The sequence below is a fragment of the Podarcis pityusensis genome (genome assembly GCF_964106645.2).
Source record: "Podarcis pityusensis genome assembly, chromosome: 8".
Classification (NCBI taxonomy): domain Eukaryota; kingdom Metazoa; phylum Chordata; class Lepidosauria; order Squamata; family Lacertidae; genus Podarcis; species Podarcis pityusensis.
In genome coordinates, this window is record NC_138033.1 from 63,014,327 (window position 1) to 63,032,753 (window position 18,427).

The window sequence follows — 18,427 nt, forward strand, 5'->3', positions numbered from 1 at the left end:
CCCTTTCTCAAAACAAAAAAATCCCAAACACTGCAACTTTCTCTCTCAGTGGAGTCGCTCCATAACCTTGGTCATGGTGGTTCCTTTTTGGACCTTGGTCATGGTGGTTCCTTTTTGAACCTTCTCCAACTCTACAATCTCCTTTCTGAGGTGAGGCGACCAGAACTGTATACAGCATTACTCCAAATGCGGCCGCACGAGAGATTTGCACAACGGCCTTATGCTACTGGCAGTTTTATTTTCAGTTCCTTTCCTAACGATCCCTAGCGCGAGATTTGCGTTTTCCCACAACTTGTTCACACTGCATCGACATCGATGCGTCGACATCTTCATCGGGTTATTATATCCACTGATCGTATACTGGACTCAATTTTCCAATACCCCATCTTGATGTACTCCAAAGAAGCACGCCAAATTTATCAGGTCTGTTTGCAGTGGAGATCAAGCCGGCCATCTGCCAGCTGCCGTCGGTCCTCCTCGCTCAGAAGCAGTCTACCAGACTTCGTGGAACGCGACCATCCTCCGCCCTGCTGCGCGAAGGCGCCTCCTCCCGCGGCTCCCTGAACGACTCCCCACCTCACCGGCATCGCCGCCGGAGCAAGGGGGGTTGCGTACTGATAACGGGGTTCAGCCCCCCTATTAGCTCCTGGGGGTGACGTCAGGCGGGGCTGGACCACGCGACGGCGGCGGCGGCGGCGGAGCGAGCGAGCGAGCGAGCGAGCGAGAGACATCGGAGAAGGCAACGCGCTGCAGCGGCGGCGACGGTGGCGGCAGGAGCAGCAGCAGCAGCAGCAGCAGCTGAGCCGAGCTGGCGGACGGGCGGACGGACTCCGGGAGCCCCGCCAGCGCTGCCCGGATGCTGCTGAGCCCGCCGGGGCTGAGCTTGCCCCGCTGAGGTCCACGCTGCGGCGATCCGGCCGTCCCCACTGAACCCAGACGACCCCCTCCCCACCTCGACAAGGCTGACCACTTCCTTCCCCCCTCCCTCCCCATCCACCCAAGAAGGACATCGGCGTCCCCCCCCATCTTTCCATGGATCTGGGGGGCTCCCTCGAGGCGCTCTCCCCCCAGCTGGGGGAGGAGTTGGACGGACTGCCCCCCTTGTAGAACCCCCCAAACGTCCCCCCCCCGCCTTCAACCTCATCTCTTCCCTCCCCGGAGAAAAAAACAAACCCAAACAAACTTGGGTGCACACTTTTGAGGGGGGAAAGCGCGATGCGGGGTCTGAAATAAGCAACCGACCCCCCGTTTAATCCTTAGGGGTTGAAATAGGGGGAACCGCCGATACTCCCTCCCCCGGAAAAAAATCAATCCCCCCTCTCTTTTTGGAAACTCTTCCTCTCTCTCTATTGATCGCCTCCCTCCCCCTTGATCCAAACCTGAAAACCCTTCCCCTCCCCTCTTATCCAGTAACGCCCCCCCCAACCAAGCAGAGATGGCTGGGGCTGTGAAAATTTGATCCCCCCTTTTTTCTGGGTTCCCAGACGTGACAATGTGGATACATCGGTTTTTAGCTACCAGGTAAGAGATTTCAACGGGGTTGGGGGGTGGTTGGAGAAGGGAAGGTGATATATGAGTGTTTGTGACACAAATGCTTTCATCTGGTAAAATCTGGGGCAGGGTGTGTATGTGTGTGGAGGGGGGGGATGAACTTGGAAATATGGATATAGGTTATTGGAAGGGCTTCAATATATATCTCCATTTTAAAAAGTGCTATTTGGGTTGGTGAAAGGATGTGCTGGTGGTGACCTTCTGCTTAACTTCTATCCAGCCAAAGGGACGATGAAGCTGGCCAGTTAGTCAAAGACTCTCTTTCCCCAGTTATGCCCAGACTTTTCTGGGGGTGTCCTGTGTGTGATTTTGGAGATTGGGATTTGCTTCCCTGGTTCTGGAAGCAGAGGCGCTCCTTGATGGAGAGGGGACCTTTGCCAGCAGCTCCTGCCCAGGGACCTTCAGAGCTGGGGTGGCGGGCTAGCCTCCCTGACACAGTTAGAGCCCCCAGATCTAGCCAGCAGGAATCCTACGAGTGGGAAATTTAAGCTGTCTGTCTTCCTCCTCCTCTCCCCCACCTTCACTGTATATATTGGGGTCAAGCACATTGCGCAGTTGGGCAAACGTGTGTATTTATGTGGGCTGAGACAGTCCCAAGGCGAGGGCATTCTCCTCCCTGCACATCTCAGCTGGGGGAGGCTCTGAGCAGGATCTGAAGCTTTTCGATTGCCTGGTCCATGGGACTGGCTCCCAAGTAAGTGGGCACAGGGTTACAGTTCTCAGGGTCACCTGCTTAGAAGAAGCAAAGGAGAAAGAGAGAGAGAGAGAGATGGGGGGGAGGAGAGACGGTAAGCAAGAGAGAGAGAGAGAGAGAGAGAGAGAACAAACACAAATTTCAGCCAGTTACAGTGTTCAGCTCCCAGAAGACTGCTGAGGAATGGAATATGTGCAGTGAAGTGATGTGCCAATGTGTGTATGTGTCCCTTTGTCCCTGTTCCTCTTGTAGGAACGTGTTATCCATTGGCTAATGGATCTACATGCAGAGACATGCGTGAATTGAAGCCGTAAATTGCATGGGTGTTTATGCAACAGCTGCCACGCACACACCGGAACATGTGCCCAAGCACCTCCAATTGACACAGGCATCTTTGTTAGTCTTGGCAAGACTCAGGCGAGAGTTCCTGGGCAAAGAAGTTGCATTTTTCTAACTGGCTGTAGCATCAACTTGAGATCAGTTGTGTATTATTATTATTATTATTATTATTATTATTATTTCAATGCATGGGTGTGGGAATGGAACAGCCTTCAGTTCTCTGACTGTCTTTTGCAAGGACGGGTGTGCAAATTCCACCAAGGAACTGCAATCACACACTCTCAAGTTTGATGGCACAATCTGAAGGTGAAAGTGCTTGCCATTCCTGGGAGCTTCGATGTCTCTGTAGAGTGAAGGGTGTGTGTGGTGAGGAGTTTGTGAAAGCAAAATTGTTCTTCGTGTGTCTGTCCACTGGGATGCAGCAGACTCCTGGATTGGGGAGAAAGAGGGCAACGGAAGAAGCTTGGTTTTGCACACAGACTTCTACCTGAGAGGTTTGGGAGGGAGGGGATGCTATTCGCATTTATGTGTGGAAGGAGATGGGCACCTCACAATAGGTTTGCGTCTTCTTTGAAGCAATTGCTTGGTGTGCTTAGTTTTGCAATCTTGGTGAAAATGTTATTTCTTCGGGCAAAGGGATGCAAAGATTATACTTCCCCCCCTTCAGTAATTTTTAACTCTTTACATTTGAACAGTACAAAAGGTATTGATTGGGTGCTGTTGAATAAGAGTGAGCTTTCATGCCCTGTACCCTGACCAGGGTTGTATAGGTTTCTCATGGTCCTTGATGAGATCAAAAGATGAGCCAGGTACTGATCTGATGGTGAATCAGTACCTATTGTCATTTCCTAGAGAATTACAGAATTGTTCTTGAATCAGGTGGACCAAGACCTTGGCTGATTAGATCTGACACACAGGGCCAATTATATTCTATAACCTTCCTCCACCATGGCGGGACCAGCGAGACTCCTTTATTTCTACTGACTTCTACCATGAGATGGGTCAATTCATTCAAATTTGCACCACCTAACATCTCATGTCTTCTCCCTATCTACAATAAACTTGAGAGACTGTTTCACGCCAGGTCAGTTCCTTGGTCCATCTCACTTGGTCCATCTCTCTACACTGAGGTCAGCAACTGTCCAAGCCTTTCATCCCTTTAGGAGAAATTGCCAGCGATCAAACCTCGGACCTTCCTGCACCCAACTCAAGACATGGTCATCCTGGATGTTAGATGTGATGCTTTCTGTTAAGCTTCCTCTGTGATGCCCTTGTCAAATGGATTTGGTGTGGACCCTTGCTTTGTGTCCACGGCACATTTAAATCTGGCTGGGTGAAATGGGTTGCCTGATGAGCAAGGGGTTGATGTGCAGTCTGGGGGTGTCCTCTAATGTAAGAAAGCACCTGTGTGTTATGGAAGGGTGAAAGCAGTGGACTACAGTAGATGACCCTTCACTCTCATCCAGTCCAGCCAGCCAAGCTGACCTGCTGTGATAATTTTGCCCACATGTGTTGCGCATTCAGCCGCAGAGTCTCCAGATAGCATGGTGAGGGTGGGATCTGTTGCCTATTGCCGTCTTAATTTGCTCCAATAGTCCTTTATCCTGTGGACAATATTTCACAATCTGCTCATGGATTTGTGCAGTGGGCAGGCAAATAAACTCCTACGGACGCAGGAGTTAATTGGGCCCTCAGTTCAAGAGCACTGGTGTGGAAATGTTATATAACACATATTTTGTTGCTGTTGCAAGAAAGGTATAAACTGATATTTGTGTCTATCCCCCCCCCTTTGCATTCGAAGGGAATGCAAATTGGGGAATGAGCTTTCCCCAAATCTTTTATGTTAGGAAAGGTCTGTTTCATTTCCCCGCTTCATGCCTCATTTTTTGAGACACGGACAGCATCATTGGGCATGTATAGGACACCAATCCTTTCTAACAATTATTTGCAAGTGGAGGAAGAAACCACATTTCTTCTTTTCCAAAATAAAGACTCCGTCAAACCGTTAAGGCCAGCAAAGTATTTCTATAGCTACAGGGTGATGAACCCCACACCAGTACAATGGAAAGCATATGAAAAGTAGTAAATTTTCATGGTCATATAGTGAGGGTGGTGTTACGGGAAAACATGATCCTATTTTTAAATTTATTGTTGTGTTTGTTGGTGCTAGTGCATTTTAAACCCTCCTGTTCTTCTGCAAATCAGTCCGTTTAAAGCAAATGCCCTTAGTGAACTAGGGACTCTGACTGAAGCAGTGTTGTTGCATGTGTGTGATTGGCTTGATCTTTGGTGGTTATAGCAAGGTCCAGAGATCACTGCAGACACAATACTGCAAGTGCTTGGGGGTTTTATTGGATCAGAAGCTGGATGTCCCTTTCGATGAGGAGGATGTTGAAATGACAATGCACCACCGTGGTGAAATTAATAGGAGTTCCACCATGGTATGGAGACCAGGAGGACACCAGAAGAGGTTCTGCCTCCGATCCATAAGAACATGTGAACAGAAGAATAGACTCCTGCATTAGACCAATGGCCCATCTAGTTCAGCACCCTGTTCTCTCAGGGACCAAGCAGATGCATGTGGAGGAACCCACAAGCAGGATTCAAGGATTCCGGTAACTGCTATTCAGAAACATGACTACGTCCAACCATGGAGACAGAGCAGAGCCGCTGTGGCAAGTTGCCATCGATAGCCTTCTCCTCCATGAACTTATCCATCCAAGTTGGTGGTCCTCATCACCTCTTGTGGGAGCGAGCTCCATCAATGAATGGAGAGCATCTGGAAAGCTCTCTTCAGTTGAGTTTTCAATGGGAGAAGTGGATCTGAATCAGGTCACCACGGCTAATTGCTGGCCTTTGGACTTTTACAAGGGGTGCTGTGCCAACCACTGAGGGGGATTGTGCTCAGAAGAACCTGCCTATGCATGCAGCTCCCTATCTAGGGGGATATTGTAGAGTTAGAAAGGTGCAGAAAAGAGTAACCCAATTGATTGACAAGCTGGGACACCATCTCTTTGGAGGAAGTATCATAGCGAGAGCCAGTGTGGTGTAATGTTTAGAGCGTAGGACTAAAACCCGGGAGACCCGTGTTGGAGTCCTTCCTCAGCCATGAAGCTGAGTGACCTTGGGCTAGTCATTGCCTCTCAGCCTAGCATACCTCACACGGTTGTTGTTGAGATTACATAAAGAGCAGGTAGAATCATGTATACAATCTTGAGTTCATAGGATGAAAAGGTGAGGTATTGTTTCTCAATGGCATCTCCAAGTAGAATGAATACAGCCCACTCCCTGAAACCCTGGAAAGCTGCCGATAGGGTAGGCAATACTGAATTAGACGGACAACTGATCTGACTTGGTATAAAACATTATTCCTGTTTTCCTAAGACACATTAGCTGGAGAAAGCCTTTTCGGAGCCTTGGAAAAAGTATTGCTAGCAATCCTCGACACTGGCGAGGAGACAGACAGATAGAATATTCTCTTATTCCTTGTGGCGTGCAGGCATTTCAGAATTGAGTTTCCCTGGCTTATTACAAGCAATTCCAAGCCCCCTGCACAGCTGGCGCAGAACAAGCCCCCTGATGAAACTTGTTAGGAACAACAGAACACACACAAAATGAAGTACCCAAAATATTATTCATTATTGTAGAGCTAATGGGATGGTAGCTTGGGGCTAGTTTTCTGATCTTGAATGTTTGTTTGGTGCTGTAAAGAATGCGTTATGGAAACAGCAGGAGAGAGAAAGAAAAGGATTTTTATTTTTTATTTTTTTTTAAAAAAGGAAACAACTCTCTCTCTCTTTAAAGCCCCTTGATCACTTCCTTGCTTCATCTCTTCTCTGAGCTACAACCTTAGCCTCTTGTAAGGCAGGTCCAAGCTGCAAATGTAAGCCAGTTTCAGCCCCATGAGTTTCCACCAAGGATTTCAACACAAAACCACTTGTGTGTTTCTGCAGAAGATATAGAAAAGGGCAATAAAAAATGACCAAGGGGAAGAATTCGGAGAGTTGTAGGTTGTGAAGAGTGTTAAGGGGCCCCTATTTTTGCCTCACAGGGCTATGATACCCAGAATTCTGTGAGGAGATGGACGGATAGTTGAACCGCTCTGAGAATTGTATTTCTGGCTGGAAGAGGAACGAGAGTCTCCAAATAACTCTCAGCTCCCTTAAAAAGCTACAGTTCTGAGTATTTTCTGAGGGACAGGCGGACCCAGAAACTGTTTAAAGTGGAATCACAATGTTTTAAATGCATGTTGTGAAGGTGGCGTTTGTAGAATCTCACCGGGTAACTGCACAGTGGGCAGAATTGAATCTAAGAAAAAGCAAAAGTGTCCATGTATCTTTTATATCACTTGAGGGTTTTTTCCTTCTTCTTACAATCAAGCGGTATACAGTATAAATAAATTAAATAAGAAAAATCAAAGAAGTCCATTTTAGGGCAAAGCCACAGTCTAGTCATGCTTAGATAATACTCAGGTTCAAGGAAATGCAGGGTAGAGCCTACCTGTTCAAGCAGACTGGGATTCAATACATTAGGAAGAACATTAGGATGGTAAGAACAGTGGACTCCCTCAGAAGGTGGTGGACCTTCTTCATTGAAGATTTTCAAGCAGAGGTTGGATGGCCCTCTGTTTTAGCTGTGATTCCTGCATTCTGGGGGTGGGACTAGATGACATTTGGGCTCCCTTACAACTCTACCATTCTATGAATACATTTCCCAGGGCATTCTTTATAAAATATGTATTTAAATGTGAATGTCCATGGCAAATGGGATGGATTAGACTGATAGATGAGCCCGTGAAGGTTGGGAAAAGGAGACCAGTTTGCCAATTTGGGAACTGAAAACCATTCCGATAGGGCTGGCAGAATTTTGCATGGCACACACTTCTCTAATTGACATGCACATTCTACTTGCCGCCCTTTCGAGGATCCAATAACAACGGAATAACTTTTCCCTGCTGGAGATCCTGTCTCTTTGAACAGGGAGCCATTCCTCCCTCCCCCAAGCCTCTGAATAATTGCAGCAATAATGTTTGGAATCAGCACAGTGTTCCTTTGTGTTGTGTGTGCGCACGCACACACACACACACACAGAGTGAAGTGAGGAATGAGGAGCTGACTCAGTTGCTTAGCAGACAGCATCCCCCTTGCTGTCTTTTATTCAGAAGAGCTCGGGCCTTGGGCTGGAGGAGAAGGAAAAGCTGAAACAGCGACACACACACACAGAGATTCCCCTTTCTTGATCTCCAGAGAAGCGCTGTTTTGGCAGTTTTCGCTTCTATCCTCCAGCGGTCAAGCGGTTGTGCATTATGCATGCAGGAGGGATGTGTGTGTGTGTGTGTGTGTGTGTGTGTTTAAAACCCTGCTGTCCATCTGATGCTCTCTCTCTCTCCCTGCTCCCCCCACCAAATTGGCATCCGGACCTTGTAACATGTGCTCTCCGTTATAGCCCAGCAATTCGGAGACATCCAGCGACGGCCTTCGGGGAAGAACGCGCTCCTTACTCATGCGTGTCAATAACAATTACACCTCCGATAGTTGTGCGTCTGTATACACGGTGACGCTGGCTCCAGTGCCCGTCTGCCCATCTGCTTGGGGGCCGTGGCGAGTCTTATGTAACCACCATCTGATTAAAATAGGTAATTGCTACAGTTTCTCCCAAGGAGGATGGGAGGGGCGGCTGGCGGGGGGACAGGGGGGTGGGGGGACATAAGCTGCTGCAGAAAAGATTATGGCTGCGTCTTCCCTTAGCCAGGAATGACACTACCTCAGCTTAAGAAATGGAGTGTGGGTGAATGAAGCAGAGGAGCCTCAGTGACATGCGAGAATTCATGGATGGAGATGCGGAGTGGGATATCTGGCTACCACCTGAAAAAAAAAAATTGTATCTGTTCCTCTTCTCTTCCCCAATAAAGCCTAGGTTGTGTGATATGAGGGTTTCTTATGTGACGTACCCTTTCAGCTGCCCCAGAGGCTTAGTAAGGGCAGCAGGCCGGGCAGAGTGGCACCACTGCAGCTCCACAAAATGGTGCATAGGTAGCCATTGTGGTGCCCTCCAGATGTGATTTCATAGAAGCATAGCATTGTAGAGTTGGAAGGGTCAGTTAGTCAAACTCCCTGCAATGCAGGAATCAGAGCTAAAGAATCCCTGACAGATTGCCACCCAACCTCTGTTAAATAAACAACCTCCAAGGAGGGTTATTTGTTACATCTGTGTTCCACCTTTCCTTCAAGGACCTCAAGCTGGCATGCACAGTTTGCCTCCCTGTCTAATTTAATCCCTCGCAACAATCCTGTGAGGTAGATTAGGCTGAGAGGCAGGGACTGTCCCCAGGTCACCCAGGGAGTTTCATGGCTGAGTGGCGATTTGAACTTAGATCTCCCGATTCCTAGCGCAATGCTCTAACAGCTGCACCATACCAGCTCTCATTTATTAAATTTCATCATCTCCAGCTAGCATGGTCAATGGTTAGGGAGAATGAGAGCTATCTGGAATGAACATCATTGACTATCCCTGGTACAATGCATTCAGCCCTTCATTATCATTGACTGGAGGGAGGGGGGAAGCAGAGGCATGTGATTCTACCCAATTTCTGCTGTCGAAACAGCAGCAGCTGCCATCTTGGTTTCTGTGCAACTCATTTTTCTGCTGATTCCCTGCAGAATTTGAGCAGTGATGCATGTGTTGCTATCTTCCAAGGGTTGGGCTGCAGAATGATTGGCTGCCCCCATGTGGAAATAACTACCTTCATAAGAACGTAAGATAAGCCTGCTGGATCAGGCCAGTGGCCCATCTAGTCTAGTATCCTGTTCTCAGAGTGGCTGCTCAGATGCCTGTGGGAAACCAGTAAGCAGGACCCAAGCACAAGAGCAGTCAGCCTGGTGTAGTGGTTAAGAGCAGTGGACTCGTAATCTGGGGAACCGGGTTCGCTTCCCCGCTCCTCCACATGCAGCTGCTGGGTGACCTTGGGCTAGTCACACTTCTCTGAAGTCTCTTAGCCCCACTCACCTCACAGAGTGTTTGTTGTGGGGGAGAAAGGGAAAGGAGAATGTTAGCCACTTTGAGACTCCTTAGGGTAGTGATACAGCGGGATATCAAATCCAAACTCTTCTTCTTCTTCTTCCTGTGCTTCCAGCAGTTGGTGTTCAGGAGCATGACAGCCTCTGACTGTGGAGGCAGAGTATAGCTGCCATGGCTAGTAGCCATTGATAGCCTTCTCCTCCTCCATCAACTTGCCCTATCCTCTTTTAAAGCCATCCACATTGGTGGCCATCACTGCCTCCTGCAGGAGAGATTTCCATCATTTACCTGCTACAGCAGCATATGGTGATATTTAGAGGGAAGTCCGTGAATGTGTTTGTTTACTCATATGTTCATTTCTCTCGCTTTCTGTCCCATCAATGCCACCCAAAGTAGCTAAGAAATCAAATTGGGGAAAAAGAACTATAAAGAATCAGAAATTCTCACCAAAATGTGTTAACACAGCAGTTAAACAGTACAACAGCAGGAAGGAGAACACAAATGCAGTTGTCATTCATAAGAAAGGCTTTATGATGAATGAGTCCCCCCCCTGCGCCCCCTGTGTTTCTCCTAAAAGGATCCTGATAGGCTGCCATGAGTCATGCCAGAGTTCTCTTCTCAACCCCTAGGGGCTTGGGGCGTGCATGTTTTAAGTCCTACAGATAAGGACCCAGGTCTAAAGGGGAAAATTATAATGAGCTTTGGATTCACTTTATCATGTCCAGAGTATGCCAAATCGTATGGAGGCTCCTCAGAACATAAGGGGTAGCTTAGGGACACAGGTGGCGATGTGGTCTAAACCACTGAGCCTCTTGGGCTTGCCGATTGGAAGGTCAGCAGTTCGAATCCCCACAACGGAGTGAGCTCCCATTGCTCTGTCCCAGCTCCTGCCAACCTAGCAGTTCGAAAGCATGCCAGTGCAAGTAGATAAATAGGTACTGCTGTGGCAGGAAGGTAAACGGTGTTTCCATGCGCTCTGGTTTCCATCACAGTGTTCTGTTGTGCCAGAAGTGGTTTAGTCATGCTGGCCACATGATCCAGAAAGCTGTCTGTGGACAAACACCGGCTCCCTCGGCCTGAAAGCAAGATGAATGCCACAACCCCATAGTCGCCTTTGACTGGACTTAACCGTCCAGGGGTCCTTTTTTTTTAAGCTTAGCAGCAATGCCGTCTAACACATAGGAAAGATTTTAGCAAGAAATTCTGAAGCCAATGATGACTGTCAGCAAAGTGCCATCAGAAGGGTGGGCAGTCAAATGGATACATTGGCACAGAGATTTCCACATTATGGGTGACACAGCTAAGAAGGCATCACCACATACAATCAGTGGCTGCAGGATCCATTAGAGACTTGGAGGTTTTTGAGCAGAGCCTGGATGGCCAGGGATTCTTTAGCTGTAATTTCTGCATTCCAGGGGGTTGGACTAGATGACCCTTGAGATTCCTTCAGACTCTACAATTCTATAAGTATATAGTATAAATGGGGGGAGGAAAATTCAGGGGAATTACCCAGCTAGGTCATACTCAGAGTAGATCCATTGACATTGGTAAGTTGCTTTGGTTTCAAATCAATTCAAAGTGCTGACTTTGACCTATGCAGTTCAGGACCATAAGACCCCAAGGACTGCCTCTCCCCACATGAACTGACCCCAAACCCCAACTAGTTCCAAAGAGCTGCAGCCAGACTGTGGACTGGGATCTGGTTATAGCTCCACTGGTTATTGGTTTGTTTCTGGGCACAATTCCAAGTGCTGTTTATGACCTATAAACCCCTAAACATCTTAGGCCCAGGCTATCTGAACAACTGTATTCCCCCATATGGACCTGCCTGGGCTCTGAGATCTTCAGAGGATGCTCTTTTCTCAGTCCTTCACCATCATGGGCACATTTGGTGGGGATGCAGGAAAGGGCCTTCTCAGTGGCTGCTCCCAGGCTTTGGAATTCCCTTCCTAGAGAAGCCAGACTGGCTCCCTCCTTGTTGTCCACCCACCTGCAGGTGAACATGGTTTTATTCCAACAGTCCTTTGGGAGAAGACTTTTTTTAAAAATGGATTTTCATAGTGCGGTGCTGCTTTCAACCATCGGCATTTTAGTAGATATGTTTTTAAATCATTTTAATTCGATTATAGTCTAATTCCTTTCTATTACCTTTCCTGTGCATTGAGCTTCCTGCATTTTATCTGTGTTGTTTTAATTATTTTTTTTAAAGCCATCTTGAGTCCCAGTCTGGGGGAAAAGATGGAATATAAATATATAAATATCATCACCATTTGAGGCCTTTCTTCGTGTGCCCTCTTCACGGGAGGTTCAGGGGGTGGTGACACAAGATCAAGCCTGTTCAGTGTTAGAATATGGAACTGTGGAATGCTTGTGCCTGGTGCAATCATTCCCACCCACCCCTCTACTTTTAGGCACTCGGTAAATATTTTATAGTAGGGACGCAGGTGGCGCTGTGGGTTAAAGCCTCAGCACCTAGGACTTGCCGATCGAAAGGTCGGCGGTTCGAATCCCCGCGGCGGGGTGCGCTCCCGTCGTTTGGTCCCAGCGCCTGCCAACCTAGCAGATCGAAAGCACCCTCGGGTGCAAGTAGATAAATAGGGACTGCTTACCAGTGGGAAGGTAAACGGCGTTCCGTGTGCTGCGCTGGCTCGCCAGATGCAGCTTGTCACGCTGGCCATGTGACCCGGAAGTGTCTTTGGACAGCGCTGGCTCCCGGCCTTTAGAGTGAGATGAGCGCACAACCCTAGAGTCTGGCAAGACTGGCCCGTATGGGCAGGGGTACCTTTACCTTTACCTAAATATTTTATCTTTACCTGGCCTTTTGGCTTTTAACTTGCTAGGTGGCATCGTGGATTCTTTCGGTGGAGTGGGACCTGTAAGCCTTTTTATCTGTATGGCTGTGTTTCAAGATGCTCTATTGGGTGTTTTTAATTCAAATATCTGACGGTCTGTCGCATGGAAGATGGAGCAAGCTTGGGTTTCATTTGGGTTTCAAACCAATGGATTTCAAATGACAAAGGTGGAGCGTCTCCACCTCCATCATTCTGCCCGGACACTGAAGTCCAGTGCCGAGGGCCTTCTGGCAGTTCCCTCACTGCGAGAAGCCAAGTTACAGGGAACCAGACAGAGGGCCTTCTCGGTAGTGGCACCAGCCTTGTGGAATGCCCTCCCACCAGATGTCAAAGAGAAAAACAACTACCAGACTTTTAGAAGACATCTGAAGGCAGTCCTGTTTAGGGAAGCTTTTAATGTTTGATAGACTACTGTATTTTAATATTCTGCTGGAAGCCGCCCAGAGTGGCTGGGGAAACCCAGCCAGATGGGCGGGGTATAAATAATAAAATTATTATTATTATTATTCCAACTAAACATCAGGTAGCACACCCTGATGATAAGAGCTGTTTGACAGTGGAACAGGCAGACAACTCTTGGGGCATGGTGAGATCTCCGTCCTTGGAGGTTCTTAAACAGAGATGGTCATGGATTCTTCATTTGTGATTTCTGCATTGCAGGGTGTTGCACTAGATGACCTTCAGTTCTGTGATTCTACGTGGCACATGGATCTGTCTGAGGAAAGGAACTTTGAGAGCCACTGCTAGGCTTTTTACTTACCAATAAGAGAAGCTGGGAGCAGAAACTGCCTCCTCCCAAGGCTGAGGGCGACCTCAAAGAAGAGGTAAAACCAGATGGTGGCTTAATCACAGACAAACTGTCCTCATCTCATATCTTAAAATTCAGGAATGCCTCTAAACAAGGCCCACAAAGACACGACCCTCTGTGCTTTTTAAGTGGACTATTTATTTTCTGTGGAGATCTGCAAGGCACCATAACCTTACAGAGCTCGAGGGAAGGCAGGAAGCCGCAGCTTGTCCTGGCCAACATGCAGAGCTTCTTTTTACAAAAAACAACCTGAAATTTTATGGAAGGCTCATATCGCATTGCCAACTGCATTGTCTTGAGAAGGGAGCTGCTGATCAATTCTGAAGAGCAACTCCACCAGGCATTACTGACACAATGCACTTTGCAGGCAGGCATCCAGGACATTTTTTTATTGTTGCCGGAAGTGTGTGTGTGCAGGGGGAGGCCTTGGGGGAGGCAATTTCTTAGCATTTCTTCCAGGAGACCATTTCTTATATTTTTGAAAAGGTATGCCAGGCTCCAGAATTTGGGTCCACTTAATTTACCAGGAATGCGCTCTGGACATATTCAGGCATGCTGCGGGCTTTACAGTAATGTCATTGGGGTGGAAAAATCTGTCAATTTCAGATTTTTTGTTGTTTCTCCTTTTGCCACCGTTGTTCACCACATTTCCACATCGCTTTGCTATTTATTCATCTTTAAAAGCTGCAGGTAAATTCATCAGCATTTCACCCATGCATATGTCTCCTAATACACATAATTATTTTTGGTATGCTGATCTGCTTAATATACAGTTTTCGTATGTAATTCCCCATAATAAAATACATTTTTGTAAGTTATTTTTGCCAAGAATGCATTTTAAGTCGCACTAATTGAGATTCGGGGCTTGGGGGCTTGGAAAAAATTTGAAGAGGTGAGAATTTTGTAGGATACCTACATTCTGGTTCAGATATTGTTTCTGGAAGAATGAATTAGGGAGAGACACATTAAAATGTGGTCTAATTCCCACCCCTGCCCCCATTAATAATAATAATAATAATAATAATAATAAAATTTATACCCCACCCGCCCCAGCCAGGGCCGGGCTCAGGGAGGCTAACACCAAATATAAATTACAATAAAATGTAATGGAAAAAAATTAAAATACAGCTTAAAATGCAGCCCCATTTTAGTAGCAGCCCATAAATCAAGACCATAAAGGGAGGAAACATCAGATATTCACCTGAGCCAGCTATCCATGCTGATCCTACATGGGCCAGCAAAAAAAAACCCAAGGAAAAATTTATATATCAAATCCCATATAAGAGGTCAGAGTGAGTCTAAGCCGAAGGCCAGGCGGAACAGCTCCAACTTGCAGGCCCTGCAGAAAGCTGTCAAATCCCGCAGGGCCCTGGTCTTTCGTGACAGAGTGTTCCACCAAGCTGGGGCCAGTGTTGAAAAAGCCCTGGCCCTATCTGAGACCAATCTAACCTCCTTGAGGCTCAGGACCTCCAAAGTGTTGTTATTTATGGACCTTAAGGTCCTCCGCGGGGCATACCAGGAGAGGCAGTCCTAGACCACATAGGGCTTTAAAGGTCAAAACCAGCACCTTAAACCTGACCCTGTACTCCACCGGGAGCCAATGCAGCTAGTAAAGCACTGGATGAATGTGATCCCGCAGCAAGGACCCCGTATGGAGCCTCGCCGCAGCATTCTGCACCCGCTGGAGTTTCTGGGTCAGCTTCAAGGGCAGCCCCACGTAGAGCGAGTTACAATAATCAAGCCTGGAGGTGACCATCACATGGATCACTGTGGCCAGGTTGGGACGGGAAAGGTAAGAGACCAACTGCTTAAGACCTATGTGTTCACTCACAATAGATGTGGGAGGCAAGCAGGGAGAAAGGGCTTTAGGAGCCAAAAGGGGAAGAATAGAAGCATCCCCAGAACTTTTTAAATGGCAAGTAATACTCACCAATTTGTGACCTTGCTCTAGTAGCAATCTTCCCATTTCATCCAGCCAGCCGAGTTTAATCTCAACTATGGTTTGTTTAAAACTTTAAACCATCACCCATAAAGCCAACTTCTTTCAAGAAACCATTATTTATCTACGGTATTTTTTTTTACTGTACTCTTAGCTGAAAAGGACAGACAGAACTGGGGGACCCATGTCCTCATGCTTACCATGACAAAAGGAAAGATGAAGGAGGGGAGAAAAAGCAAGCTCTGATACTTGTCCCCAAAATTCTTAGGTGGGATGGAAACAGCTCAGGGATGGGAGATTGTCTCTTAGCAGGATCGATGGAGTGGTCCCGCTTCCCTTCTCTTCTCCCCTGTGCTGTAGCCAGATGGGAAGCCTGCTGCCAGGTGACAGTTGATAGAGGAATAAGTTAGATGAGGCTGACTTCTTCTTTTCTGCATGGCCCTATTGCCCTCCTAATCTTCTGCTGCAGAATGAGGGAAGAACAAGAGGCTTGTTGTTTAGGGCTCAGCCTCTCTACTCTCAATCTCAGGTCTGTCTCTCTCCCTTCCTGCATCAGTGCTTTTTTCAGTTCCTAAGGCACAGCAAGCAAGACAGTGCAGCCAGTTGCTGCATCCAAGAAAATGAACTGTCCCTCACTTTTTCCTTTATCAATTAGTGCTGATTACAACAGATGCATGTATTGGGGTTTTTTGCCTGATAATCCAGTGGATGGATGGCCAGCTCTCTAGCCAATCTAAGAGGTGGATAAGATTCCCCCAGGGGCCCTGAACATGCCATAACAGCAGAATGTCCAGGGAAAAAAAAGATATCCCAGTTCCTAGTAAATGCAGTCATTATTTCTCACCAGTCACCACAACAACCCAAGGGTTTAAAACAGAATGAGTGTTGCTGAGTCTCTCTCTCTCTCTCTCTCTCTCTCTCTCTCTGGCATTCCAGGCAATCCCAGCCAGGCTGTAACTGCTGCAACCATTTCTGAGGGCTTTTTATTATAAGCAAATAAAAAAACAACAGAGTTTTATGGAATTTAGCCCCAGTCTCTCAGCAATCAGCTGTTGACATCAGCCAAGTGCTTTTAGCAAGCGAATCCATTGCTGCCGTGGAAGTGGGATTTAAGGAAGAGAGCAGCTAGAACTTGCTCTCAGGCACTGCTTTGTATCTCTATAAATGGAAACTGAAGAGCATTGGTGTTAACTGAGAAGTTCCATGCTAAAGCACGTATGTTCCAATTGCCTGAGTTTAACCAGGGCAGCCCGTCTTTTATCCTTTGGGGGGAAATGCTTGTTAACGTTCCCTTAGAGTGATTTCTAGTACCGATGTCCAATCCTAGCTCTCTCCAGAGAACATATAAGGACATTCGAACATCAGAAGAGGTGGATCAAGTCAATGGCACAGCTAGGCCAGCATTCTGTTCTCACAGTGGCCACCCAGATGCTCCAATGGAACGCAAGCTCAAGAGCACCCAGCACCCCATGGTTTCCAACCACTAGTATTCAGAAGCATCGCGTCCTCCAACCATAGAGGCAGAGCAAAGCTTTCTTGTCTAGTAGTACCTCCTTTTGTCTGTTCTGAATCTTCCACCACTCAGATTCATTGGAGTTTTCGTGTTATGAGAGGAGCAAAACCTTATCCACTTTATCCATGCCAGGCATAATTTTATAAACTTCTGTCACATCACCTTTTACTAATGTAAGAAGTCCCAAATACTGCCTAAGGGGTTGAAGGTTCAGTGAGCAGGTGGTAAGAACAGCAGCAGAGGTAGATATACCGTATTTTTCGGACTATAGGACGCACCGGCCCATAGGACGCACCTAGTTTTCAGGGGGGGAAATCAAGGGAAAAAAATATTATTTCCCCCCCCCCGCAGCTCTGGGAGCAGCGGACAGGCTGCACGCAGCCTGTCCGCTACTCCAAGACCTTCTCCCTGCTTTTGCGGGAGGTGGCGGAATTCCCCCACCTCCCGCAAAAGCCCACAGGAGCCCCGCGCGACTCCTGCGGGTTTTCGACCAGGAGGGAGAAGGGAATGAAACGGCCAGTCAGTCCCTTCTCCCTCCTCGGGGAAAAGCCCCCAAGAGCGGCGCGCTCTTTAAAGGGTGTGCGGCTCCTGCAGGCTTTTCTAGGAGGTGGGGGAATTCCCCCCCTCGTAGAAAAGCCAGCAGAAGCCGCGGAGCCCCTTTAAAGAGCACGAGGCTTTTGCGGGCTTTTGCGGGAGGTGGGGGAATTCCCCCATCTCCCGCAAAAGCCCAAAGGAGGGAGAAGGGACTGACTCGGCCAGTCAGTCCCTTCTCCCTCCTTGGGGAAAAGCCCCCAAGAGCCGCTTGCTCTTTAAAGGGTGTGCGGCTCCTGCGGGCTTTTCTAGGAGGTGGGGGAATTCCCCCACCTCCTAGAAAAGCCGCGGAGCCCCTTTAAAGAGCGCGCGGCTTTTGCCTGCTTTTGCGGGAGGTGGGGGAATTCCCCCATCTCCCGCAAAAGCCCAAAGGAGGGAGAAGGGACTGACTCGGCCAGTCAGTCCCTTCTCCCTCCTTGGGGAAAAGCCCCCAAGAGCCGCTTGCTCTTTAAAGGGTGTGCGGCTCCTGCGGGCTTTTCTAGGAGGTGGGGGAATTCCCCCACCTCCTAGAAAAGCTGCGGAGCCCCTTTAAAGAGCGCGCGGCTTTTGCCTGCTTTTGCGGGAGGTGGGGGAATTCCCCCATCTCCCGCAAAAGCCCAAAGGAGGGAGAAGGGACTGACTCGGCCAGTCAGTCCCTTCTCCCTCCTTGGGGAAAAGCCCCCAAGAGCCGCTTGCTCTTTAAAGGGTGTGCGGCTCCTGCGGGCTTTTCTAGGAGGTGGGGGAATTCCCCCACCTCCTAGAAAAGCCGCGGAGCCCCTTTAAAGAGCGCGCGGCTTTTGCCTGCTTTTGCGGGAGGTGGGGGAATTCCCCCATCTCCCGCAAAAGCCCAAAGGAGGGAGAAGGGACTGACTCGGCCAGTCAGTCCCTTCTCCCTCCTTGGGGAAAAGCCCCCAAGAGCCGCTTGCTCTTTAAAGGGTGTGCGGCTCCTGCGGGCTTTTCTAGGAGGTGGGGGAATTCCCCCACCTCCTAGAAAAGCCGCGGAGCCCCTTTAAAGAGCGCGCGGCTTTTGCCTGCTTTTGCGCGAGGTGGGGAAATTCCCCCATCTCCCGCAAAAGCCCAAAGGAGGGAGAAGGGACTGACTCGGCCAGTCAGTCCCTTCTCCCTCCTTGGGGAAAAGCCCCCA

General features: G+C 48.4%; 1 protein-coding gene across 5 annotated transcripts in view; it reads left to right on the forward strand.

Annotated features, from left to right (window-relative positions):
- Positions 1-745: 745 nt before the first annotated feature.
- Positions 746-18,427, forward strand: part of AJAP1 (adherens junctions associated protein 1) — a 122,461-nt gene continuing 104,779 nt past the window's right edge. For 3 of the 5 annotated variants that reach the window (XM_081017192.1, XM_081017194.1, XM_081017193.1), the window contains exon 1: positions 747-1,521. In XM_081017192.1, coding sequence (XP_080873318.1) covers positions 1,493-1,521 — 29 coding nt within the window. In that variant the 5' untranslated portion in view covers positions 747-1,492. Of the gene's footprint in view, positions 1,522-2,150; positions 2,246-18,427 lie in introns of those variants that run through there. The other 2 variants (XM_081017190.1, XM_081017191.1) reach the window with 2 other exon arrangements.